Below are 27991 nucleotides of genomic sequence, written 5' to 3'. Positions count from 1 at the left end.
ATTTTTTGGGGGGCGGGGAGACAAGACTGAATTTTTGGGCTTTGACACCCAAATGTCATGGCACCCAATGTCATGATCCATTTTAATTCACATAGTTCTTTACATGTGGCATTGATCGTCTTCCACGGTGCCCTCCACTCAGCCTTTGCTCAAGAAAGAAAGTGGCAGGGAGGAAGTACAGCAGGGGTTCTCATCGTCTAACCTTCTTTACCAGCATCATTTCCGGAAGCTGAAGTCTTCCCCCTGCCTGGCTGTACCGGAACAGGATTCATGGTCTGACCTGTGATGCACAGAATTCCGCTTTCGTCCTCTGCTGTCTTGACTTGGGTCTCTCTGGAACACACACGCCCAGTCACTTTCCTCGGTTGATTTAGGGATCTTACCTGTGTCTCTCTGCTGCAGTGTCTAGGTCAGGAAGAGCTCCTCTATTCTGCCAGCCAAGTTTCCGTAACTCTGAACTTTAAAGAGACATGTGGGGATCTTGATTTCTTTCCTCCTGTAGGGCTACTGGGCCAATTATAGAGCGCTTTTCAATTAATCCTCAACAATATCCAAGCACAGCACATGAATAATTTGCCACTAAACAATCAAGTTGTAGTCTCAAAGGTCTTCCTGCCACAAAAATAGTGGAAAATTGGCATAGGAAAGAGCCAGCTCCTACTATTTGTGACAATAACAGCTGTCACTTAGGCTAACTTCCTGAGAATAATGAATGTGATGAAAGGATGGGGCCAGTCAGTCTTTACTGAGCGCCCAGCCAAGTAGCTTTGGTCCAGGACCTCCACGTCATTATGTGAGTGAACAGAGCCAGCGGTACTCGATCGCATAGAAAGGTTAGAAATTTGTTTCACGGGTTTCTCAGGTGTCTGTGAAGTTCCGGAATTCATTACAGCTGATATAGCATGGCAGGTAAATTGATAGGAAATTAATTGGAAGACAGTTCCAAACATAATAGCTCAGCAGAAACATCCAGAATCAATTAATCAAACTGCAGCTCATTTTAATTGGAAGTATTCTAACCCTGAAAAAGCTTTGAAATCTCTAATTAACTTTTCAAGCCCGGTCTTGTTTACATTAGCCATGTGGGTTTTTTTGTTTGTTTTTGTTTTGAAATAGTTATACCTGAAAATAGTTATTAACTCAAAACCTAACAGCCAATTAAAAGTCCTCAATATACACATGATACAAGTGTTTATGTCTAATTAGACATGATGTTTTCAAATCATGTAAAAGTGTAATTTAAACCTATTTGATTTGGCAAATGTTAATTCTAGATATTGATTTTCTTCCATTCTTTAGCCGATATGTTTATCAAAACCTTCCAGAGGTTCTCAGGAAATGCATGTCACAAAGAACTTCTATTTTTAAAACTATTTGTACAATTATTTATGTTTTGTTTTCTTTCTTTTTATACTCTTTTTCATAGTTTTCTGGACAATTTTTTGCATGTCTTTTGATGGATTTATAATTTATTTTTCAATGTATTTTAATTTTTAACATATAATTGATTTTATCTTCAGTTCCATGAAATTTTCTAGTTCCCTTCGTATTTTACACATTCATAAATATATTCATGCTAGCAATCCCATTCGCTGCTTCTCTACCTTATGTACCTACTTCTACCATTAAAATTGTGATAATCACCTATTTTTGTATCTAAATACGTTTCTGGACTGTATGCTCTTTGAGAGCACCATCAGTTGCCCATAACTGTATGCTTCCGGTGTTAGATCCAGCTCCCGCAGAGAGCAGCTCGATAAAGCTCAAAGAGAGGAAACGCTGTGCAAACGAAAGGTCAGGGGAGGTTCAGGAGTAAACGGAGGGATGCTCTTTCTGGAACACATTTTGGTGTGTTCCCTGGAGTGCAAGGTGATCTGTGGGTTCTGATCAACCTTTGTTTCTAACTAACCTGTGGGCCAGTCTCTGAGTTCTCTTTTCTCTAATCCATCATCATCCAAAACAAACACATAAGAAGCACAGCTACAACAGGTGAAAGTGGATTGTATCCAGTCATCAGACCCTGAAGGAGTTCACTATTTTTATGGTACTGGCAGACTGGGACTTCAAATATGCTTGTCTCACAGTATTTTAAAAAATATATTTATTTATTTTTATTGGAAATTAGGATTTACAGAGAAAGGAGGAGAAGCAGAGAGAAAGATCTTCTATATGCTGGTTCACAATGGCCAGAGCTGAACCATTCTGAAGCCAGGAGCTTCTTCCAGGTCTCCCATGCAAAGTCCCAAGGGTTTGGACCATCTTATACTGCTTTTTCAGGGCACAAGTAGGGAGCAGAATGGGAAGTGGAGCAGTTGGCACTTGAACTGGAACCCATGTGGGATCCCAGTGCTTGGAGGTGGAGGATTAGCTAGTTGTGTCAATGTGCTGAACCTGTTTTGGAGGCATAACAAAATGGCTCAGCACTATGTCTATTGTGGGGCATGTCTCATGATTATACATATTCTATCAGCAAGTAAATAAAATACACCAGGAATAAACTCCTAGTTCTAATGCCATAGTACCTGTCCCCTCCAAAAAGTTCCTAGGCCAGAGCCAAAGCTGAGGCTACAGACAGCCTTACCAAGAAAACTCCAGCAAGGGTGGGTGAAAGAATCTTAGCTGAAGACTTGAAGCTGGTATGTGCTCATCGAGTTGAATTGGCAGTGGGAAGATAGGGAGGTGTGATGCCACGGTGAGTGGCAGCTCTGACGTGGAAAGCAACTGAGAGGAGTGTCAAGCGTTAGGACAGAAGTGAGACCGCGAGAATGGGAGGAGACTGAGCAACTGAAGGAGTAATTAAACAAGACTGCCTGCTCTTCTTGAACTTTGGGAGAAAAATCGACCACTTCCTGGGTGTGCACAAAGGAGCTGAAATTGAGATGTTTGTCTCCTTGCCTTAGTCTTGGATTGATGAAGATGCAATGTGATATGCATACACCCTTGTGACCTTACAGATCCCTCATTGAACAGACAGAAATGGTGGGAACGGAACAGATGAGTAAACACACCAAAACATGGCAATCTGCATAGAAACCATTGCATCTACGAATGTGAATCCTAAAGGGGATGAATGTCCATGAGTCCAAATTTTCAGTAATTCTTTGTTTCAGATATTCCTTCATTCTATTTCAGTAGCTACAAATAGTGCAGCTAATATATTAATCCATGCTTGTTGGGTTTGGTCCTCAGTTCCAGGAACCCATACATTTCTGGGGATCAGCCTGTGTTCCCCTCTTCAAGCCTGGAAGCCCCAAGCCTCCATCCTTTCCTACATGCAGTGCAGACTCCAGCAAGAATGCCAGCTCTTGGAATACGTTGAGGTTTAGTGGCTACATAGATGGTCATTGAGCAGCCGTTGTGCATAAATCGCTGTGACGTGTGCTGAGAAGCAGTAGTGACAGAGAATGTGTCTCCTAGGAGAACAATACTGATACAGGTGAATTAATAAAACATGAGAAGAATCTGTTTATTTGGGCTATTTATGGATTTTTTTTTGCTAAAAGATTATTTAAAAAACTATCATCTCTGAAGATGAGGAAATCCTAAGTAATCAAGCTTAGATGTAAAGCCAGCTAAATGAACATGTTCAAAGAAAAGAGAACAGGAAGTGGAAATGATACCATCTGCTCCCGAAGGAGCTGCTTCTCAGAGGAGTCACTCCCTGCGTTTGCCCTGGGGCAGCATTTTCCTGTATTCCAGATTATAAGTCTACCCACCTCGGGCTTGTCAACCTATCAGATAAGGCTTAGAAAATGTTAGTCAAGTGATCATTTGCTCAAGAATCCCCTACCAGGTTTGCTGACCTTCACAGAGTCTTTTTGGATTGCAAATCAGTATTTTCTGGAGGGAGCCTGTATGTTTCTTAGAAACCCTTCCCAGGAGCCTCAGCTTCCGTGCACCGAGGTCAGAGAACCCCCCAAACTCCATGAAGCTCATCCAGGGTGACTTGAATACATAGTTAAACGTGCCCAATATCATGCCACTTGTTTCTTCACCAGCCCTAGACCCAATTTGGTTAAGAATCATTCTCAACAGAAAGTGGGGATCACTGAAACAATGAGAAATATGCCAGGATAAAAGCAAAGAGTCTGACAGTCAATTACTGTTTTTGGTGAATGAACAAGCAACAAGATTTCACATCGGTGAATGGTCAATTTAGAAAAATGCAAGGATTCCTTCATAGTTCTTACAGAACTAAGACCACTGGCCCCTGGAGCAAGTGTCTGGATTTCGTCAATATATGTTTACTTAAAACTGCAAGAAATGTAATTTTTTATGTATAATAGCAATATATTTCACTAATATTTTGAATTCAAGGTATAACCTCTATTTTGATCTTTGAAATACACTAACATGATTGGATTAATGTTGCATCCTTTGGGAATCTATATTTGGTCATGAATTGTGTTTCCAATATTTTAATGGCTTATCCAATGTTTGCTGCTCTCCATAAGGCCCCATCCCGGGTAAGGCTTCCATTTCCTGTAGTCTTTAAAACTTTGATGAAACACCCAGGAACGTGTTTCGATTCATAGTATTTCCCTTTTAGGCGGGACCGCGACCCGGCAGAGGGGATTTCTGGGCTGTATCCGGTCTCTGCAGCTGAATGGCGTGGCGCTGGATCTGGAGGAACGCGCCCGGGTGACGCCGGGCGTGCAGCCAGGCTGCCGAGGGCACTGTGGCAGCTACGGGAAGCTGTGCCGCAATGGCGGCAAGTGCAGGGAGAAGCCCAGCGGGTTCTTCTGTGACTGCACGCCCTCCGCCTACACAGGGCCGTTCTGCTCCCATGGTAAGTGCGCCAGGAGATGCCCCACTGCCTGGCTGGTCTCATCTGGGCAGCCATTTGAAACAAAGATGATTTTCCTGCATGTGTTTTGTTTTTTGTTTTTTTTTTTTTCCTTTAACTCTACTGAATGCCCAATACATTTCACTCCTTATATTTGACTCCATTCGTGAAAAATGAGTGTCTATTGATTATAAATTCACTAATAGTCGCCTCCAGGTGTCTTTGAGTGTTAGTTGCACCATCTGCTGTTTTCCTATCTAATGTTGATGTTCTCACATGACTGTCAAAGACTTGCCCCATGGGACAGTTGTCAATTTGAAAGTCATTAAAGGTGTTGTTATTTTTGATGAAGATGTTCAGCAATTCAAGGGATTCTAGAAAACTTGTTTTTATTGTAATTTTTGTCAGGGAAATATTGGTCACGGATGTGAATAACTTTCTAATAAAAATCGATGCATAATGCAATAGTCAGATATTTTACTATATGATATATTGAATATCTGCTAGTGAAAGAAAATAGGAAAAGGTGTTCTTTTGTTATTGTTGTTTTCTTCTTCGCTGACCTATGTCATGGAAGAAGAAAAAAGCTGAAAATCTTAGTTGTGTTCTAGACGCACTGTTTTTGAATATAAAAATGTTTATTTTACTTTCATTGTTTCTCATAGAAAATTGACATCCAATTTAAATTCAATTATCTTATTTAAATGTCTCTGGGCCACTTCAGAACCTTTTTTCTGAAGAAGAAAAACCAAAATTGGCTACAAAAGGAAGCAACTTGTGATTTGCAAAGAAAACACTGGGAGTAGTTAATGAGAAGTTGGCAAAAAAAAAAAATGTGTTGTTCAAATCATTTGCTATTATGAGGAACAAGCTATAATTTAAAAATCAACTTGGGGTAATAATCGCACGTGGCCGGTACCATCCTAAGAGGCATCGGGTTTAAAGCTGGAATTAAGAGCACTTCTCACTCAGAGCATGCCTTTGCTCTCTGGATGTCAGTGGTTTCCAGTGCACCTTACTAAGTGCAGCCGGCAATATCACTCCCCACCAACACGCTACGTTGGCTGTAAGAGAATATTGTGGAATATAAAAGTAATAAACCAAGCCAAACCCCAAATATGCCAAAACACAGAGTTTTGTCTTGTTGCTACGTGACCCAGTCAGTGTCTGATTCTAATTCAAACACCAGTCCTTTATAGAACTACAGAGAAGAAAGGCCAGGAATCCTACACTGCTGTTTCCCTCCATCTTCTTAAACATCTAGACTTGGTGCATTTTTGTTGTGTTTGTGTGTGCATGTGCAAAGTGAATTTGGGCTATTAATCTCCAACATATAAAACCCTACATTTTTATAAAACGATTTAAAGAAGCAGATAGTTCCTTTGATTGTTCTTTGCTAAGCAAATGCATTTTTCTAGTCTCTCATTCTAAAATATTTAATGTTTGTTTATAGTGTACAGTAAACATGAGAAAGTGTTTAGAACGAAAGGGTTTTTTTTTTTTTTTGTCTTTTGTTTTTGTTTATCCTGGAAGAGAGACTAGTCAAACTTCCTTGTTTTGTAACTGTTACTAGGAGACTAGCACATCCTAGATTGGAGTTAAAATGGTCAAGGGAGTAAAAGACCAGCAGCCTAATTTACGCCTTCAGAGCCTTGAGCATCTGATTGTAAACTGGTGGACTGATTCTAGGTCACCCAAACATGAGGTCGTTTCATACCAGGATGAAAGCCCGCTTAGTCCGCGTGTCACTCCAAGGTTGAAGCTGTTTCTTCCATCCATGCAATTTGTAAATTGTTAAAGAGATTTCATTTCAGGCAGTATAACTAGAATGAGATCCTTGTACTTTTCATATTTTAACACACAATGTGAATGTCGTTTCAGAGATTTCTGCATATTTTGGGTCTGGCTCATCTGTGGTGTACAACTTTCAAGAAAATTATTCCTTAAGTAAAAACTCCAGCTCGCACGCTGCTCCGTTTCACGGCGACAGGAAGCTGAGCCGGGAAGTGCTGAGCCTCGGCTTCCGGACCACGAGAGCCCCGAGCTTGCTGCTCTATATGAGCGCCTTTTACAAGGAGTACCTTTCAGTTATTATTGCCAAAAATGGTGAGTGCTTGCTGGACAAGAGAAAACTGAATTAGAACATTAGGGCTATAACACTGTGGATCATTTTTGTAGTCACTTTGTAAACTACAAGCAGGAAAAAAAAAAAAAAGGAGTATCTGTTTTTGTATTCATTTTGTTTTTTCAGTACTATCCCCAAAGCAAAAACCCAAAGGGTTGTTGGAAGTAATGATGGCACCTTTACCTCATTCTCATTTTGATAATTTTCTACATGTCTTGTGAATTGTTAATTAGCTCATCTAAAATGTTTATGATACGTTATTGGTAGAAGCCACTTACAGACATCCCCTACAGACATCAATGCTGGTTTTGTGAATTTCTTTGAAATATGTCTGTTTGTAGGTACCAAATACTTTTTTCCAAGTCAAAGTAAAGAAGTATCAAGAGAATGTTCACAAATCATCAGGTTTGTGAGAGAATATCCACAGGATGGCCAGTTGGTTCTTGTTGGAAGTAATTAAGTAGTCCTGGGAGATACTGGTGCAGCCATGCAAGGAACTATGGAGGTAGAAGTGCAGTATTGGTGTGTGGATTAGGAAAAGGGCTTGCTAAAGGAACTGTGTTGCAGAAAATCCCTTTACTGCTATTTTTACCGTCCCTTTATTTGGATTAAAATTAAGGTTTTAGAAATAAATCTCTAGGTAAGGCAACAAACGTGGACTCAGGGATATGTCCTCAGCTATATCCAGTACGGATTGAGGGCGCCGGCCACCAACATAGAAATACCGTTCAGCAAGTATGTTTACTTTCTCTGTACATTTTCAACTTCAGGTTTGTCTACAACTAGAATGTTTTCTTTGTCAAATTGAAAGAGGGATCCTGTGAAATAAATTAGTTGACACTTCCTTAGAAAATTCAGCGAGTAGTATTAATTTTAATGGCAAATTTGGCTTAAACCCATTCATTTCATCTTAACGTTAATCCAAAGTTTATGACCCACACCACTTGGAAATACAGTTCATCTTGAGTAAAACTGTGTGTTTGCTTGTAATAATTCCATTAGTTAATGTAATTTAAAGACTGTGAGATGTATTTTTAAAAAGATGATATCACTTGAATGTAATTGCAGTATTCCATAATAGTGAGGCACTTTTGAAATACTTAGTCTTTCTCTAAGAAGAAGCTACTGCTGAGATTTTTCCCATGTTTAATCTTTGCATTACCCCAAAGGGAAAAAAAGTCAAAGGAAAAAGTTTGTTTATGAGTGATGTCCTAAGTCTTGATTTTGAAAATATTGCAAAATGTCACTTAGAAACTGACTTCAGTGAGTATACAGTTGTTAGAGGGCACATTGAAATGGAATGCTGTGATTATTCTAGAAATAAATACATAGTGACTAATCTATTTACCAAAAAATGTAACTTTTCCCCTCCCTCCTTTAGGAAGTCTACAGATCAGGTACAAGCTAAACAGGCATCAAGAACCTGACGTTGTTAATTTTGATTTTAAGAACATGGCTGATGGCCAGCTTCACCACCTAAGGGTCACCAGAGAGGAGGGCGTGGCCTCGGTAGAGGTAAGGTACTCCTCTCAGAAGCAGCAGCGGTGGTTGGGAGGCTTGCCCAGCACAAAGAGCTGCAGTGGAGACCTCGTACTCAACGTGGTCTCTCAAGGGTCTACGACCATAAAATGTAGGCAGGGTTTTTTTTTTGTTTGTTTTTTAAGCAACAAGACTGCCCAAGATCTTATTAATAATACCTGATGGTTTGTGTGCCGAAGTGTCCTCACTCCTTTTCCTCTTACGAGTTGGGAAATGTCTAGTTTCTCACAGTTTACTAATGGTGGGGCCGTCACTACTGCAGCAGAACTGACGGTTTCCTGCAGATGGGTATAAATGCAGTAGAAGTTCTACCAAGAAAATAATGACTACAGCATCAGAATCAGCTTTCGAAAATGATTTGAGTCATAGCAGAGAAAGTCAAATTATTCACTCTGGCAGTGTTTGATAAAAAGATACTAATGCTTCTGTACTGTGAAGAAACCCTTCCTTAGCTGCATGACTCAAGAGAGAATGCCAAGCTAATAGAACGTGTCAACATGGAAACTAATTCACTGGATCTTCCCCTTGGCTTTACCAAGTTTGTATTCCTTGTACATAGTAATGTATGCAGATAGAAGCTTGGTGACCTAAGGGTGGTAAGGAAATGGTATATAAAACAATATTCACCTTTTTTTTTAAAATTATTATCTTTTATTGGAAAGTCAGATATACAGAGAGGAAGAGAGACAGAAAGATCTTCCATCTGATGATTCACTCCCCAAGTGACCGCAATGGCCAGAGCTGAGCTAATCTGAAGCCAGGAATCAGGAGCCTCTTCTGGGTCTCCTATGCAAGGGCAGGGTCCCAAGGCTTTGAGCCGTCCTCGGCTGCTTTCCCAGGCCACAAGCAGGGAGCTAGATGGGAAGTGGGGCAGTTGTGATTAGAACCAGCGCCCATATGGGATCAGGACATGTGCAAGGCAAGGACCCTAGCCTTTAGGCTCCTGCACCTGGCGCAATATTCACCTTTCCAAATGGCTCAGTCAGTGGGTGGGGTGGGGTCATACTAATAACTGCTTATTTTATATTTTCTTTTATATTTCTTGCATTCTGTCCATTTCTCAACCAAATGACATCTAACTGCTATCTCGTCTGATGGTGTAGATTGATGAGGATACGAGAAGACAAGTGTACCTATCGTCAGGCACCGAATTCAGTGCAGTCAAGTCTCTGGTCCTGGGCAGGCTTGCAGGTGAGTCAGAGACCCTTCCCCAATCATGAGCCAGAAACATGGCCATGCAGTCATAGTCCGTGTATATTTGTGTGTTCATGGCTGTGCACGTACCCACGCCTACTTCATTATGCCAAAACAAGTCTCTTGCCTCATTTTCATTGTGTGCTGATTGACGACCGAGACAGAAGCCTGTGTCCGAACTTTGTGAGGGATGGACACATGTCTGTCTGATCTCTGTCATCTGTCAAGTCCATCATGATGTAACATTGTACTGTTCTTGCTCTTATAGCATATCCCATCATAAAGAGAGCAGCTACAGAGTACCTAACAGTAAGATTGGGTATGAAAGACGTGAAGGAAGAACAGTAGCTTCTCTTTTATGCTCAGCCCAGCGTCCTCCAGGTTATGGCTTGGATCCTGATGCCTTGCCACAATGTTGGAGTTGTTTAAATTCACTTTAAAGATCTTCCAATTATTATGTATTCCCATCAAATACTCCCAATAACAGCACTACAATAGAAGGACACTACTGCCATTTGACCATCAAGATATGTGTGCAAGGAAAATACTTCTCAACAAGATCTAAAGAGAAAAGAGAGTAAATTTGAAAGATTTTTTTAAGTTAAAAAAACCAGTATTGATGTGATCTATTATTTGGTGGTGGTGAGATAGCTTCTTGTAATTATATTTTCATTCCTGGTCTTATTTCTGATGCTGTCCTGGAGCATCTTGTTCAAGGTAGTGGGCGGAATATTTTCTTTTTGACCTTTTCCATTATTTGTACCTCAATTAATCATTCCTATGTTCCCTGTACATAGTCTCAGAACCTTAAGAGTTTTTTCATTAAATTTATGGGTGAATGATGAAAATATTGTCCCTTGAGAAGGTTAATAGTTAAATCTATAAATATTTATAGGCCTTTAAGTACTGTGATGCACCAAGATCGTGTGTGCTTATTCTCTGAAGAATGAGGGAAAATGTCATGAATTGTAATGCTCTTCCGTTATGCTTTCTTGGACATAAAGATGTGTGCAAAGCACTGCTTAGGTATTTGGAAGCATAACTGGAAAAAAAAATCCGAAACAGTTTCCACGGTGTTATTTGTATAAATCCAGCCACTCATGGGCTGAGGCTTGTGCCATTCACTGTAATGCTGCATAGACTTGAGGTACAGATTCTGTTCTATAAATGTAGCTTTGAAGTTGGAATCCTCACCCCTAGTGTCTAGGTAACAGATTAGACCATAATTCTTAGTGTTAATGTGCTGTATTTTGAATGTATATTAAAAAGGACTAAGTCCTGTGCCAAAATCCAAAGATACGTGGATATATTCTATACTGGGAAATATTTATAGCTGTTTCAGGCCACTGTAGAAATAACAATGGCATAGCATAGGATTCCAAAGAGAATTTAAAACATCAAAGGGGATAAGGAAGCAGTCATGGCATCAGAACTCCAGCTGGCCCAACTGTGGGTCTTACCCACCTCCCTGTGGTTGTCGGTTACAGGCCACGACAGTGTGCAGGTTTCTTGGGAAGAGAAGAGACCCAGAATGTAGAAGTGCATCTCCACAATGGGATCTGCTGCTTGAAAGCTTCTTTCCTGAGCCTGAGGTCCAGGGAAGACGCTACTCCCTCTCCTGCCCTGCCCTAAGCCTCCGCCAGCACCCAACCCTGTTCCTAGTCACAGAAGCGAAAGGAAGTGCAGCTAAGTCAGTCAGGGGAATTCCCATCTCGGACTTCACATCAGTACAGTAGCTGCTGTCAGCGAAGGGAAACGTGAGATTACACTGCATTCACAAATATCAGCAAGACATGATTGCATTAATCCAGTAGACTTTCTGCACAACACGTGTAATGCCACACACTGTGCCTGATAGTTGCTAAAAATCAGGTAAATTTTTTATTCCAAGAACTCCTTTGCTTGCAGGGTCTGAGATGTGGTGTGTATTTCAAAGAGAGAAATTCAGATAATATTAAACAAAATCATTTTTTTCTCTTAAAATTTAATGTCAGAGTCACTGATGAAAACATTTTCATAATTAGAAGTGTATTAAATATATTAGGAAATAATTGGAAAACCAATTTGCGTCCTACAAAGAGCATTGTATTAATTAGACAAGTGAAATAGCATTCATGTGTGTTTTTTTTTCTTTTTACAAATGAATATCCAAGATTAGTGTGGAATTAAAGATGGTACTGTTTTTTTATCTGAGTAGCATATTATTCAAATAGGCTTAAAAATAAGATTAAAAATCAAATTGAGCAATGAACCTTCTATACTGAGTCACTGGAAAGTATGTGTTCATTTATTTGGCAGGTGCCTTGTGTACAGATCTTCATGGAGGACTGATCATTTGCAATTAAAAGGACACTCATAGCTTACTGTCAAACCACGTGTCTTATCTGAATTTATTATCAAATGTACTATGGTATATTGTTATATTTTAATATAGTATATTAATTTATAGTGCAGCAGATGAACAGGATGTTGGAAAGCAGAGCTATTAATTTTCCACGGAGAGATGCTCTGTCTTGAAGTTGCTTATTAGATTAGCCTGGATCCTCCATAAAGCAGCTGCTAAAAGAGGATTAAACATGAAGAGGGTTTTTTTTTTTTCAATGTAAGAAAAAAATGGAGAAGGAGCTGGCTGATGCCAGCCAAATCGTCAGCTGGCTGTGCTGTAGTGCCTGTCAGTGAGGGCATGAGGGAGGTTAAGTTGGAAAGAAGTGCCCCAGAACACTGCACAGCCTAAGGTTTGTCAAAGTCTATAGGAAGTCTTGGCTTAGTTAAAATCAGCAGTCAGTGGAGCCCCTTGTTTTCTAGTAAAGAGAAAGCCTGCTAGGATTAGCTTCTGGTAGGGAGTGTGGAAAAGCCGTTCTACCACAATGTAAGGATGAAATCCACAGGTTGGCAATTGAAACATTTGGCTGGTCAGTCTCCCTCTGGTTGGAGGTTTTTAAGGTAGTTTGTTATGCCCCCACCTTGGTCAAACACACACACACACACACACTCACTCATTGGACTTGGAGATCATCTATTAAATTAGCCTAGTCTTTGTGATAACCTCCAACATACTCTGAGGATGTACTCCAGGATATTGAGCTTTCAGAAAATCATTAAAACAATACGTTCATCTGTAGCAGGCATAATGCTTGAGATAAAAGAGTTCACAGTCACCTTCTATGTTAAAATACTTCCATTGCATTATGATTTATGGATATTGTATTTGAAGGAGAAAAGGGTGAACACTAGCCTTTGCTTTGTAGCTCTGATTGTTTTTCAACAATGGCTCAGGGATATGAGCATCCACTGCTTTTGCTGGTGGGAACCCAGAAACAAAGAAAATGCTTTCTCTGTTAACTTTTCTAGCACTCAGATCTTAAAGGTAAGAATGGCGGGGGTCATTCTGGATTGCTTTCACTGCTTAACAAACATTACTAACAGATATTTGAGCAAAGTGTGTGAATTTTAAGAAATCATAATTAAGCTGTACCATGATGACATAGTAAGTTTTTGATTTCCTGTTTCATTTACAATATTGAATGATTTGATCATTTGACAATAATAGAATATTGATGGTTCAGAGCTGTGGTGACAGGATCAAGGTTTTAGCCAAGCAGCTGAGTTCAGATCCTCCCCAAATCAATACGAAAAATTCTGTTTGCTCTTTATATTCGTAAGTCACTGTTAAATGCAGCTTGGAGTTCTGCATCTGGATGCTGCAGTGTGTAAGCTGGACATGGACTCATCCTGATCTACAGCTTTTGTGCAGTGGATACGTTGACCTGTGGTAGTCCTTCCAGTGAGTACACTCAGCAGAGTGTTAGTGTAGGTGTGAAGTGTATAGTCTACAGGAAAGCCCGTTCAGTTTCCACCAAAGGACTTTAAGGGCAACTTCCAGTGAGCCCGGGAATCCTTCATGTAAAAGTTGCCTCAACAGTCAGACATGAGCAAAACAGTTGGTCGCAGTGACTTCAGAGAACGGTGAGTTTGTAAAATTATGGTGGCATGGCTCTCATGATAATGGCCTGATTATTTAAAAAACTATGTGTAGAGTACAATAAATATTAGAGTGAAAAAGAAATCTATCCGAAATACTGTTTACTCTTTAGATACATTGGGTTTTGATGTTTTAAATGGCTGAAACATTGTGGACTATCTTTTTTAAAGGTTTATTTATTTATGTGTTATTGGAAAGGCATATTTACAGAGAGGAGAGACAAAGATCTTCTCTCCAAATGACCACAAAGGCTAGAGCTGAGTCGATCTGAAGCCAGGAGCCAGGAGCTTCTTCCCGGTCTCCCATGTGGGTACAGGGTCCCAAGGCATTGGACTATCCTCTGTTTTGTTCGCAGGCCAGCAGGGGTCTGGATGGAAAGTAGAGCAGTTGGGACCAGCAGCACCCATACGCGACCCTGGTGCATGGAGGTGGAAGATGAGCTAGTTGAACCCACGTGTTGGGCCCCTACATTGTGGACTGTCTTTAAGACATGGCAGGACTTCACCTTCCTGAAGCCGTTAGTCACTTGTTTTCCACATTCTGATGTGTCAATAGTTGATACATATAAATACTTTTTCTCCTACTCATGATACAGAACTGTCATGCTCCAAAGGCAAAGAACATTCATGATACTGAAAGAAAATGACCTGGTTTACATTATAGAGCAAAATTATAGAGCAAAATGATGCGGTTCAAGTTTGGATTTCTGTCAGGGGTGTGTATATATGTATATATATATATATATACTATATATATGCACATGGTTCCTTTTAGATGAACAAGTGTGCTCCTCTGACAAGGATGTCACACTCAGAGCTTTCATTTGATAATCAAGGGTAATGAAACAGTGTTCTGCTTACACTCCAAAACATACCAGATCATTAACGCAAACCCATCAGTCCAGAATCACATATCTCCAGGTGCCCAATCCAGAAATCTTTGCAGAACATAAACAAAATAATTTCTAAGATAAAGAAGATACAGGGGTTTGTTTGCTTGTTTCATCACTGGCATGCTTTCAGTGTGCCTACACCAGGGTAAGGAATATGTAAAGCCATCATCAGGCACTTAGGCTAATGTATGAGGGAGTTGTTCAACATGGAGGGGAGACAGAGAGTGGAAGAGTTAACTTGGAGTGTGGTAAAGCAGGAGGACAGTCAGAGCAGGGAGATCCTGGCTGGTCCAGCCCGATGACGTCCCCTGGCGTGAGTCAGAATAACAGCAGTGACATGTGAAATCTGGCTTGGAAAGATGGCCTACTGACTAAATCTTTGCTGGGATACCCTAAGGTGCTGGTTGTGTCCTCACTGTTCCACTTCCATCCAGCTCCCTGCTTGTGGTCTGGGAAAGCAGTGGAGGATGGCCCAAAGCCTTGGGACCCTGCACCCACATGGGAGACCTGGAGGAAGCTCTTGGCTTCAGATTGGCTCAGCTCCAGCCGTTGCTACCACTTGGGGAGTGAACCAGTGGGTGGAAGATCTTCCTCTTCGCTCTCCTCTCTGTAAATGTGCCTTTTCATCCTTTTTTATTTGTTTGTTTTAGTCTGCTGGTGCTTGTGAAGGGCACTAGAGTGTTGGAGATGGTTGCCATGTCATCAGAATATTATTGGCTATTGTTACCTTCAGGTTACATTCCTTCCTCCACCTTCTCAGTTAGTCGTGATTGGAATATAAAACTGGTACTCATGATCCCTCCTGTTTGGAGGACATAGAGAATGCAGTTCTTTGCTGTCCGGTTTGTCTTATGAAAAGACAGAAAAGCTGGTGTTACTTTTTTTTTTTAATGTATCTTGCTAACGATGAACATAAGTTCCAATGACAAAGTGAATGGCTTGTCATTCAACTCCCTTAAGATAAATATTTAATGGAAAACTATATAAAAGAATATCTCTCTAAGATGTAATTAATCAAAAGAAATTGCAATTATAAAGTTGCTTTTATAATTTACAAAGCTTTCATTGGATCATAATTCTACCACATGAAGAATGTCAATTAGAATAATTAGATAATCTTAAAATTGCATAAAACCTCTCTGGGAAAAATATGTCCACATTGTGAATAATGTGATTTAACCTGCTATAAAAATGGTTAAAAAAAACAACACCCACTATGCAAAGACTGAAGGAGACTTGCGTTACTATTTGTTGCTTTTTATTTCAACTAAGCCATGTCATAAACACAGAATTAACAAGAATTTGCTGGTACTTTGTGGTAATAGTGGGAGAAACCAGGTTATGTTGTAAGACGGGACTCATGTCCTTCCTAATTGTGAGCTACTGTATTCGTTCTTTATGTCCAAAACTCATGGACACATTAAGCTCTGAGTTCTGTCGTGGATTGTTTTGAGGTTAGAAGAGTTCTGAAAGCCTAAGGAAGGTTTTTGCTTGTTCTGAGCAGTCACTTTGGTACGCTTACTGGCAATGGCCTTTCTGGCTCATTTATCTTGCCTGAGCCTGCAGACTCAGCCAGGACATGCAGGTCTCTGGGGTGGTGAATTAAGCCAGATGTAAAAGAAAAAAAAGTGTGTGGTCTGAGGGAAGAACCTGACTACCCTCTAAAACCTGTCTGCCCTGTCTCCATGGAAGGGCTTTAGGAAGATGCTTCAACCCAAGGGTGTGTGTGTGTGTGTGTGTGTGTGTGTGTGTGTGTGTGTGTGTGTGAGTGAGAGAGAGAGTAAATTTAATTAGATGGTATAAGGACACAGGGAATTTTGCAAGAATCTTAGCGGATGGCACTGAAGATGAGATCACTGTAAGACAGTGAGAAAGCTGATTTAGTTGCCAGACAAATACCCCTTGTGAGCCCTGTTGCTGTTTCATTCATTCATTGTCCGAGTTGCCATTTTTCTCTTCCTGTACCTGTTTCCATGAGGCCCTAGGGCACGAGGAGGTAACTGGTTCTAGCACTGGCTCTTTCTTTGACTCACATTACGGTTTCTGACAGCAACTTTAATCCATGATAAAATCCCTTTATCACAAGATACTCTTTCATGATATGATCCCCTATTATATTTATGGCATTGCAAATGACTTGCATTAATTTTCTTAGTTCATATTATGATTTTTTGGCTATAAGGGCCACAGGCATTTGGTTGCAAGGAACATAGAAGCACTCCTTGTGTTCATCCTTACATTGACTATTCTTCCAGAAATTGTTCCTTTACTGTAGCTGCTTCACTGAATATTTTATTTTATTTTTTAATATTGTTTACCTAGTTGAGAGGGATGCATGCCCATGTGAGCCTCAGATTCAGATGAGAAGGTCACGGTATGGAGGAAGGTGGTGGGATAAATGTTTCTTTCTTTCTTTTTTTTTTTTTTTTCTCCTGTATCTGCTGGGGAAGGGAGAGGAATGAAGAGAGGGCTTCCCCTTGCTATCAGACTGCATCAGCACCTGGAATTGGGGATTATTTCTTGATGATGCCTTCAAGACCCCGATGTAGGGAAGCATGTTCTAAGAGTGTTACTTAAATGGATTTGATAGTTCTGAGAAGTTATTGGTTTCATTGCTCCAGGGCTGAGAAAATCGTTTCAAGGTTTATTGGTTGGCAACGTCCACTTTAATTCCTCCACAGACCCAGGCACTCGCTGCAAACCTTGGTCAGGAGAGCCATCCATCCTACTCCACTTTCCATCCTCTGATGAGGCGCTCCATATCCACTACTGGCTTAGATGAGTTTGGCTGCCATGTCTCTTGTGTGCCTCTGTGTATGTTTTCCTACTGCATGGGTATCATGACATGATATACACACGCCAAGGTTGGAGCACACAGATTGAGAATTTCCCTGTGGCCAGGGTCTGAGTCCAGTGGTCTAGCTGGGGAGTCCACCAAGAAACCTCGCCAGGGTTAACCTGACACTTGACTCTAATTTTTTTTTTAAGATTTATTTTTATCGGAAAGAGATTTACAGAGAGAAAGAGGGACAGAGAGAAAGATCTTCCACCAAGTGATTCACTTCCCAAATAACTGCAATGACCAGAGCTAAGCTGATCCAAAGCCAGGAGCCAGGAGCCTCCTCCATGTCTCCCACATGGGTACAGGGTCCCAAGACTTTGGGCCATCTCTTGCTTTGCCAAGCCATAAGCAGGAAGTTGGATGGAAAATGGAGCAGCCAGAACATAAATCAATGCCTATATGGAGTGCAGGCACTTGCAGGCAGAGGATTAGCCAGTTGAGCCATCATGCTGGTCCCAGACTTGACTCTAGCTGAATGCCAGTCACTGCAGGGTTAGGTTAGGTCTGTCACCTGCATCAGCCAACGTACGTACCAGCAGGTGAATCTGCCCAGTCACATCAGCCCTCAGCCCCATCTCTCACAAGAACCAACCGGGGTTGCAACCTAGCCCAGCCCAGCCCACCAGTGGGTGTCATAGCCTTTTTGGGGCAACCCCCAGTAACCCACCAGGCCTACCCACAGCTGCAGTTTTCACATGTGCCAGTATTTGCCACAATTTAGCCCTGTCTACCCCACATCCCATCTGGCTCTTACACACATCCATGGGTTTAGTCTGTTCTGTCTCAAGACCTGGCCCACTTATAAGCCTTTTCCAGCTTGGTCCACCCCTAGCCCTTGCTATCACCCTCACCAATGAGAGCTGCAATCTAATGGTGGAGTACCCACAGTTCCCATACCAGGACCACATGCCTGCACTCAGTCCTAGTTCTTGTCAGTGAACACTGTGGTAAAGCCTGGCTGACCTATAGCTATTCTCATTCTTGTGTCCACCAGCTAGTGTGGTGGCTTAACCCAGCCTGGTCTTCCCTCTGGTCCAACACACATGCCAGCTAATTGGTGTTGCAGCCCTACGTGGCCTGATCTGCCCCAAGACCAAGTTCTCATGTTTACCAGTGGAAGCCATGGCCTAGCAGGGGAGTCCCTGAAGCTCCAAGCCCTAGGTCTTGCAAGTGCTAGTGGGGACTGCTGCCCAGTCTGGCCTGGGCTGTCCCATCTTGGCATTTGCTGACAGGTGCTGCAGCTTACCTCTACCTGGCTTGTCCCCAGCCCACCTCTGCCTGGCCTGTCCCCAGCCCCGGCCCTCATGTGATCTGGTGGATGTTGAGGCCCAACCAGGCCTGGTCTGTACCCCATCCTGGCTCTCACACATGCCAGTGGGTTCTGCAGACTGGCCCAGCTCAGCCTTTCCCTTGACCTGCCCACACATACATTGATGGGCACTGCACCCCCAATCCCACTCTCATGCTCACCAGTGCCAGCTGCAGCATAGTTCCCCAAGTTCTCACTCCCAATCAAGAATCTTGGATGCCTGCTGGTAGATGCTCAACCCAGCCTGACAAAGCTTTCCACGGTCCTGTCACTCACTGGTGGATACTGGGACCCTGCCTGACCAGCCTACACCAGCTTTTGCTGGTAGATTGAGCAGTCTAGCCCTGCCTGGCCTACCCCAGTACCTGTTCTCATGTGGACCGGTGGTTGCATTGGCCTATCCTAGCCTGTCCTGCACTTTCTCTGGCCCTTGTTTCTTATTCCTATTTTTGTCCCTTTCTTTGTTTCTTGTACATCTTTTATGAAATGGTTTCTTCTTACAAACGAAAGTCATTTTCCTTGTTGAGAAATACAATTTAGGTTGATTCAAATGTTTTCTTTGTTTGCTGCTTCTCATTTTCTTTGTTTGAGTGTTAGTTCTTTCTGTTGATTCACTTCCCAAATGCTGTAGGCTCAAGCCGAAGCAAAGATCCTGGAACTCCATCTGAGTTTCCAGTCTGAGTTACAGGAACTTAGGGGATTAAGCCATCACCTTCTGCCATTTGGGATGCCCAGTAGCAACACGCTGGATTGGAAACGGAGATGCCAGTATTTGAACCAGCACTTGAACTCCAGTATGGGGTGTCACATCCCAAACAGCATCCTAACTACTATGCCAACCACCTGCTCTGAGATTTATGTCTGAATAGATAATATCAACAAAAATCTGAATCGACTAAGCCTTTTTATGACCAGAAACAACCCAAGCATGATCGTCTCAGGAGGATTTCTGTGAAGCAAGGGGGCTTTGTCTTCATTTCTTTCCTCGACCGTTTCTTCTAATCCTTTATGCCACGCTGACATTTTATACATCAGATACCAGGAAAGATAGGAAGGGCACATAAAAACATTCATGGAAATATCATCAAAAGAGTAAGTTCTTTTGGATGCCAATAAAATAAAATGACTTCTTCCATGATGCTCATTTCCTGTGAATTTCTTAATGTCCCCTCCAGAAACATTTTAGGTTAGAAATATTCCAGAATCAGCATAGAAGAATCTTAGAGGAAAAATTTGAATTATATGGGTTCTGGGAGTGCTTGCCCCTGCACGCCGTGGGGGAAGATCAGTGTTAAGAACCACCCACGTGGGTATTCTCTGTCCCCCAAGAGGCTCAGGCTCATCTGGGATTTGAAACAAATCCTTGCTAGACTTGTGGCTGGATGGGGGGGGGGGTTTCCTCTCAGTTCTTTGGCCTAAAGCTACCTTCATGTTTTGGGGGACAGTTCCCTCTACCCCCACTGTCTATATTCTGGTGTCAGACAACCATATGGTAGAAAGTAACCAAGCACCTACCAGCAGATAAATAAGCTAACCCAAACCAAACCAAAGCTAAAAACAACAATAAAACACCCAAATGCTTAAAAGCATGTGACATTGATTGTAGAGGGGAAAAAAAGGTCCAGAATGATTTCCTACCAGAATAAAGCTGTTTATAGGAGACACAACAATATCAACACTTCACAGGAGTGCTTTAAGGAAATTCTAATAAAGCAACAAAAATTTGAAGGACCAACACTATTTTTGCCAGACTTAAAAAAAATAATTCCAGAAGAAAGGTCCTTTTTTGGTAATTAGCGACATGGCTAGATTAAGTGAATGGGACATTTTCACCCAGAAGTGCATCCTAACTTACAGAAATCAAAAAGAAAAATAAAGGAGGTTTAAAAAAATATTTGTGTAAAAGACTGAAAGTGAGTAAATCACGTTCCGGGGGAGGAGCCAGATGAAGGGAAGCGGTAGTTGCATGTACAGAGTCCATTAAGTATGTCTAAGCTGAAGAAAGACTGCAGATTGAAAAGGCTCACCAGGTTCTGTGCAGAAAAACGTAGCACTCATATACACCTAGGAACCACCTGATAAAAATCCTCGAAGCAGAAATAATCTTGCATACTTTGAAAGAGAAGTAATGGAGCCGGCAAGTGTGGGAGTGTTGTCCCCGAAGGACTGAGCCACCAGGGTCGAGCCAGGTCGTCCTCAGGATAGTCACAGCAAAGCGCCTGACCCGTCAGAAGGCTTCCCTGCTCCAGGGACAGCCCCTCCCCTCGTCTCGCTCATTGTCCTGTTCCAAATTTCCAGTTAGGTAGTTTCTATTTCTACGTCCACCATCTCTCCTTTCTACTAACATGCTTAAACTTCAGAGGACTTGTTTCTGCCACCCTTAGCCTTTGGGACAGTAAATATTAATTGCTTCATTTTGCATTTTTAGTTGTAAGTGCTAAATATATTTTGCACGGTGATTTCTAAATAGGTAACATGTTTTCTCCAAAAATTCAGATGGAAAAAGTGCGATGTTTTAAAATTCTATTTCATAGCTCATTTTTAGCAGACTCCTGACTTAACTGCTGGATTCATAAGGGAAGATATTTTACAAAGCCTTTAGAAATTGTGTTTAGTATTTCATCCTTGTAGAAGAAATGTGAAAAACACATCCCTGATAGCGTTGCCGTTGAAGAACAGCTCCTTTGTACTTCTCATGAAGGCAAAACACAAAAGGATGAACTCCAAAGTGTGACTGCTGTGTTGCTTCCTTAGTGTGTGCGTGTGTGTCCGCGTGTGCGCATGCATGTGTACATGTGTGTGCGCGCACGTGTGTCCGCGTGTGCGCATGTGTGCGCGCGCATGCATGCATGTCTGCGTGTGCGCATGTATGTGTACATGTGTATGCATACATGCGCGTGTGCGTGCGTGCGTGTTTGTGTGTCCGCGTGTGCATCTGCTTAAGCGAGTGACAACTTTCGTGATAGACTCAGTCCTTTGGCTCTGGTTGAAGTGACTCACGGTCGCCCATGCATCAGCGCAGCGGCAGGCTGAGAGTCAAGGGCGTGCTCCTGGAGCTGCCATCTCACTCGTGAGCCTGGGTGACTTTCTCTCACACTAGGTTCCTGTAGTGAGGCAGGACAGGATCCGCAGAGTTCAAATGCCTGGTCCTGAATACGAGGTTCCGTAACAGGGCGGCGAGGTGAGCACTCCGACTCGCAGCACTCTTTTTTTCTTTCTCCGGAGAATGAGCCTCCCAATGCTAAAGGCTGCATCGTATCTTTATTCCTAGATACAACAGGTGAACGCAAAGGGAGTCAAAAGGAAGGCATCTGCAGAAACTAAGATGGAAGCCGACAAGGTAGCTCATTCCGAGGAAGGCTGCCCAGGGTTACTGGAAGGACAGGCCCTCAGCGTTTTGTCCCTCTCTGCCTGAGACGTAAACACGGCAAGGGAGCGAACATCAAAACCAAGAAAGCAGCTCACAAACAGGAGGAGCACGGCCCACATCCAAAAGGCCTGAGCTCCAGTATGTAATTCCAGTAACTGTGGCCTCAGGCCAGTCCTTGACATTCTGAGGCTGCATGTCACATCTGTATAACCGGAATGAGATACTTCCCTAGCTCTTGTGATGCTTAAACAGGAACGTGAAAATCTGCTATAACAGGGCCTGGCGTGTAAGGGACACTCAATCCAGGCTTGATACCTGTCATTATAATTTTGTGAAAAGAGAAGGGAGATTGCAAATGTTGTTTGTACTTTGGCAGGTGCTGCGCAGGGTGGGGAGCCGCATGCTTCTGCAGTCCTGCTGGCTGATAACAGCTGAGCCTTAGGACGCGATAGTGAATTTCCCCTGTTCAGATTTCGTGCTTGCAAAGCAACAGATGCGTATGATACTGCAAGAGTCTGAATTAATCTTTTGGGGTTCCAACTAATCTCGATTACACAGGAGCCTGATACTAACCGCTGATTTAGGGAAGAGGTGCAGTGCTGCGCATGTGTGATGACGGAGGAATCGTCTGACCTCTGCTGCAGGAAACTCGACGTGGCTGGGATCATAAAGCACGAGACAGCGCTCAGCCAAGTCACGTGGTGTGGTTGGGCCAATAAGGGAGCTCCACAGGTTCCATGTTTCCTCTAAGGTCTCCTGGTGTCATGATTTAAATCTGTAAATCAGCAAGCCTCATTTTGAAATCCAGGACACATACCTCTTAATGTTGACTGTAAGCTCTGTATTAATACATTTTAAATATCAATTTTTAAATCATAGTACTATGACCTCCCCCCGCCTCCCCTGCCCCGCCAGCTTGGCACCCAACCCATCCTCTTGAAGGCCTTTTTTCAAGAGTTCAGCATATCACTTTTAATTGGTCCTATTTAAAAACTTGTCTTCCTTAGCCTGAGAAGTCTCAGCAGTAGCTGTGGAAAAGACTTAGCAATTCTAACACTTTTAATAAAGACAGCAGCAAAAGGAATCTGATAGCTGTGTATTTATCGCTGTTTGCAGGAACAGACCAGAACACTCATTTTCGGTGTCATTTGTACTTTTTGGAGTCAGTTTTCCATTGTGATGACAGCATCTCTGCGTGTGGGTGCTTATAAAGAAAGGAAGTTGGTTGAGTTTTATATCCTGGAACTGCGAGGTTGAGTAGGCCTGTTGGTTCAGTCTCTGGAGAGGATCTAACTGCCAGGGCATGGCTGGTGGGCAGGAGTGGAAAGGAGACCAACGAGGAGATGACACCAGAGTGTGGGACAACTCTCAAAAGGAGCAACGCAGACCCCGCCATGAATACATTAATCCCTTCTGAGGACAGTGCCCCAAATGACTGAAGGTTTCCTGTTAGATGCTGTCTTCAATGTCACACCACCATCTCTTCCCGTGGACTCCTTGGGACCATCCTGACCCCCAGGGGAGACCGGTCACATCAACACATCCCATGTAGTTAGCATTGTCACTAACACTTGTTTTCTCTGGATTTTCAGAGCTCAGTGATGTGGACCGGGAGACAGCCCTGGCTGGTGCGCAGGGCTTTACCGGCTGCCTCTCAGCTGTGCAGCTCGGCCACGTGGCTCCTCTAAAGGCTGCTCTGCGCCCCACATATCTCGCCCCTGTCACGCTTACAGGACCTGTGACCGAGTCCAGTTGTGTGGCCCAGGCTGGCACTGATGCCACATCCCGGGAAAGGACACACTCATTTGCAGGTGAATATTTTTTTCTAAATATTTATCTTATGTATTTGAAAGACAGTTGAGGAACGAGAGGTGTACCATCCACTGCATTCTCCAAATGACTGGGCCGGGCCCTCCTGTGGGAGCAGGGACTCAAGTACTTGGACCATTCTCCACTGCTTTCCCAGGTGCATTAGCAGGGAGCAGAACTGGGGGTGTAGGTACCAGTACTCTGACCCATATGAGATACTAACACCGCGGGTTATGTCTTTACCCACTCTGCCACAGTGCCAGTTCCTGCAGGTGAATTTTGACACTTGCTGTACCCGGTAACAAAGATAACTTATCCAGTGAATGCTGAAAACCTCTGACAGTTTTGCTCTCCTATGTCCTCAAAATACTCTCATAGTGTGGCTATCATTTCTAATTTTCTCTGCACCCTCAGTTTGTTGTTGACATGGGCCATTGAAGTTTATGTTGCTTAAACTGAAAATTACAGATTCCACACTCACCTCCATCATCCAGTTTTGGTTCAAACCATTTATAGTTTCTTTTTCAGATGTCCATTTCCTTTACTTCTCTTACCCTCCTCCCTGCTTTGTGTCTTAACTGCAGATCATTCTGGAGCATTAGATGACAGACAGCCTTTGGCTAATGCGATCAGAAGCGACTCTGCAGTCATTGGAGGTAATAGACACTGTCATGGAGCTCTGCTCTGCATCCCGGTATCACTGCCAATAGTGATGACTTAGCAATGTGGGAATATCCACAGATAATCTGTACCTATTCCAAATGCTAGCCCTGATTGTGGTGTAGAGGGGTGGTTTGCCGTTTGTGCTGATTGTCTTAGAGAATCTTCCTCAAATCTGTGATTTCTTAGAAATTTCAGTATACATAACCAACTGACCTCTGGAATATTACACTCAAGGAAAGGTACCTAAATTGTAATGTTGGGTACCATTTTAGTGTCATTTCTCTTGACTTTGATGTTTCTGTCACTGCTTTCCAAGGGGACTTGTAAAAAGTAGGAAAAACCTGAGCTCAACATTGAAAGCATTTGCCCTGGTATTTCCATAACACTTAACAAAATAAATATTACAGGGTTTAGGCACTCTCATCAGTGGATGCCGTATTTTCAGCTAGATTTTTCAAATCAAATATTACACTAGTGGACTAAAAACAGTTAGTATTGATTTCGAATTGCAGAATTAACACAAAAACATTTTTAAAGATGTATTTATTTAAAGTGCAGAGTGTCAAAGGGACTCATACAGAGTAAGAGATCGTCCATGTGCTGGCTTACTCCTCACCATGCCTCCTCACCATGCCTCCTCACCATGCCTCTCCACCATGCCTCCTCACCATGCCTCCTCACCATGCCTCCTCACCATGGCCACAAACAGCACAGCCGGGCCCTGGAATTCCAGCTACATCTCCCATGTGGCACAAGGGCCCTAGTATTTGAGTCATGTTCCTTTGTTTTCCCAGGTACTTTAACAGGGAGCTGGATGGGAAGCCAGGCTGCCGGCAGTTGAACTGAGACTCTAATATAGCATGCAGAGGTTCACCTACCAGCCCCAACACAGAAACATTGAAAGTCTGGCAGTGTGACATCATATTCTTTGAGATATAATTTATTCAAAGCTGTCTCTAAAAATAAGCCTTTCTCTTGCTAATTAATGCTCTTAAGAATGTTATTAATCAGATTATTGAAATGTTAAGTGGTTCACCTTTTCTCCACATTCTGGATATGAAATGGACAATTTAGAAGTAAATAGTCACTTGATGACATTGCCGGATAACATGATTATCCAGCTACTGAGGCAACATGTATGTCTATGTGATATCCAATTTTATTTTATTTTTGTACCCTAATCATCTAGACACAAACTTTCTTCCTATAGTTGGGATTTTCTTTAGACAGCAAATGAAACTAGTCAAATCTTCCTGAGAATATTAACATCATCATTTCTATTTCATTTCATTTTCTCAAATTAATGATGTGTAAACTAAAGATACACAAAATGGGATCCCTGTCTAATCACCTAATAAGAAAAAATATCCCTAAACAGAAAGCTATGTTTGAAGAATAGTTATTAACTCTATGTCTAAAAGAAATAAATTACACAGTAAAAACTAACTTAAAGCTATAGTATTTACAATGTGCTCAACATTCTAAACTAAGATTCCCTATCAAATTGTCTTAGTCTCATAATAGTTTTGTTCCCCTGCGTACACCAAGTATTCATATAGGTGAACACAGACACACAGATACTACAAATATCATGTCATATTGTGAAGCCAATGCTATTGGCGAAATCGAAAGAGTTAAGAAAGACAGATGTTAATAGGCTATCCTAGGAGCCACGGTAATATTAGGTCAATATCAAGGGATGACTACCTTTTTCAGGTAAGACTAATCTAATCAAACATCGGCTTGGCCATTGGCAGTGTTATGACTGGCTATAGTGAACCTGCCTTAGCAATTCATATATCCAGCAATCTCCTGAGGCTGGCAGGAGCTTTCAGATGACGATGGAGTTGCACACCATCGCAGATGTACCTGCCTGCTTCACACTGTAATGGAGTTAGGAGACTGGATCCACGTTAGTCATGCTGTCAGACACAGGTGGCGTTCCATGCAGCCTGAGTCCGGAGCAGTTCACGGGGCTTACCCTGGGGATGGCCACCGTGTTGCCAAGTGCACCAGGCCTACTTTACGTATCAGAGCATTCGTCCCTTCAACACAGAGTGAAGAGACTGGGAATCAAGGGTTAAGTTTTAATAAAATGAATCACGTCTACTGCTTCATCAGGGACCTTCTTCAGCAATCTGGCTTTTGTTGTTGTTGCTGTTGCCTGGAGGTGCGGGATCTTCTACTTTGTGAATTTAATGATGCCTTCATTTGTTACGAAGTACCGGGATTTTACCTAACATCCTTTTAGACCGGGAATGAAAATGTCAAACCCTGAAAAAATTTTCTTAGCATGATGTGAAAGCAGTTGGGCCTGTAAACCCCTAGAGCCTTAAGGTCCCCTTGGCCTTCACAGATCACGCCTTATACAACACCAGGGTTGACATTCATAGGAACAAGTAAGAATTGTAAGAATGACAATTTTTCTTTATAACCAGAGCTTCAAAAGAAAAAAAATTCCCTCATGTCTGAGTATCTGATTTCTGTTTTATTATTAAGGATTATTTGTATGCGCAGCCTTTTTGTATTATTCCGAAAGATAACCAGTATGTTCATGGGAAATGTGTATGTTGAGAAAAAAAAATCTATGTCTGGACTTAAAATGGATTTTTTTGCCAAAATAAAATGAGCCATTTCCATTTTCCATGGACTCTGGCCAGGACCCTCGTGATGCGCTGTATCAATTCAGGATAGCTATGCGTTCGGAATAAACAGAGGTGAATCTGCAGGGTCGAAGAACTCCAAAGAACATTCAACGTATTACAATTCTACTTGAACCAGAAATCTCTGGCACTTCACACTTGCAGTTCACATTCAATAGAGTGTTGATTTAAGTGAAAAATAAGTTTACTAAGACTTATTAGGCAGTGAAATCAACAGAGCTTACGTTTGGGCAGAAATTCTGACTTTCTGTGTCTTTTCTCTCCCCAGGTCTGATCGCTGTTGTAATCTTTATCTTGCTCTGCATCACTGCCATCGCTATGCGTATTTATCAGCAGAAAAGGTTATACAAAAGAAATGAGGCAAAAAGGTCAGAGAATGTAGATGGTGCTCAGGCTGTTTTGAAAAGTGAGCTCAATATACAAAGCACGGCCAATGAAAACCAGAAAGAGTACTTCTTCTGATGGGCAGCTATCATTTAAATTCTACTTATGATGGTTCATTTTAATAGCCAGGGGCTCTTAATGGACAAAAAAAAAATATTTTTTAACGCTGAATGTAGAGGCAATGGATTTGCAGCACTGCCACTTGGCATGTCCAGGCTTCGGGGGCTCCCTGAGAGCCTCGTCCACTGACATATTTCTCATAGCAATTGTTTTAGGTAACAATAAACAAGATATTGCTGTTCATTTCCACCTGTTCTTGATAGGGTCTAAAACAACTTGCTTAGCGACTGCAGTTTCCGAGTGTGAAAACTGTAGCCCTGGTCCCTTAACAGTGTTAACACATAAGTTTCATTAGAGGTGAAAGTCACAACTG

The 27991-nt window shown here is 42.2% G+C and overlaps 1 protein-coding gene across 6 annotated transcripts in view; it reads left to right on the top strand.

The window, feature by feature from the left end:
- The window catches only part of CNTNAP4 (contactin associated protein family member 4), a 250036-nt gene extending 222328 nt beyond the window's left edge, over window positions 1-27708 (top strand). For 3 of the 6 annotated variants that reach the window (XM_040982340.1, XM_040982341.1, XM_040982344.1), the window contains 7 exons: window positions 4550-4789; window positions 6668-6892; window positions 8293-8426; window positions 9554-9641; window positions 23632-23850; window positions 24433-24504; window positions 27443-27656. In XM_040982340.1, the coding sequence (XP_040838274.1) occupies window positions 4550-4789; window positions 6668-6892; window positions 8293-8426; window positions 9554-9641; window positions 23632-23850; window positions 24433-24504; window positions 27443-27636 (1172 nt within the window). In that variant the 3' untranslated portion in view covers window positions 27637-27656. Of the gene's footprint in view, window positions 1-4549; window positions 4790-6667; window positions 6893-8292; window positions 8427-9553; window positions 9642-23631; window positions 23851-24432; window positions 24505-27442 lie in introns of all 6 variants that reach the window. The other 3 variants (XM_040982343.1, XM_040982339.1, XM_040982345.1) reach the window with 3 other exon arrangements.
- Window positions 27709-27991: the final 283 nt, after the last annotated feature.

Source organism: Ochotona curzoniae, unplaced genomic scaffold (assembly GCF_017591425.1).
Source record: "Ochotona curzoniae isolate NIBS_2020 unplaced genomic scaffold, NIBS_Ocur_1.0 contig_3622, whole genome shotgun sequence".
NCBI classification, from domain to species: domain Eukaryota; kingdom Metazoa; phylum Chordata; class Mammalia; order Lagomorpha; family Ochotonidae; genus Ochotona; species Ochotona curzoniae.
The sequence above is the reverse complement of the archived record's forward strand: the minus strand, read 5'-3'. Positions and strand labels throughout refer to the sequence as shown.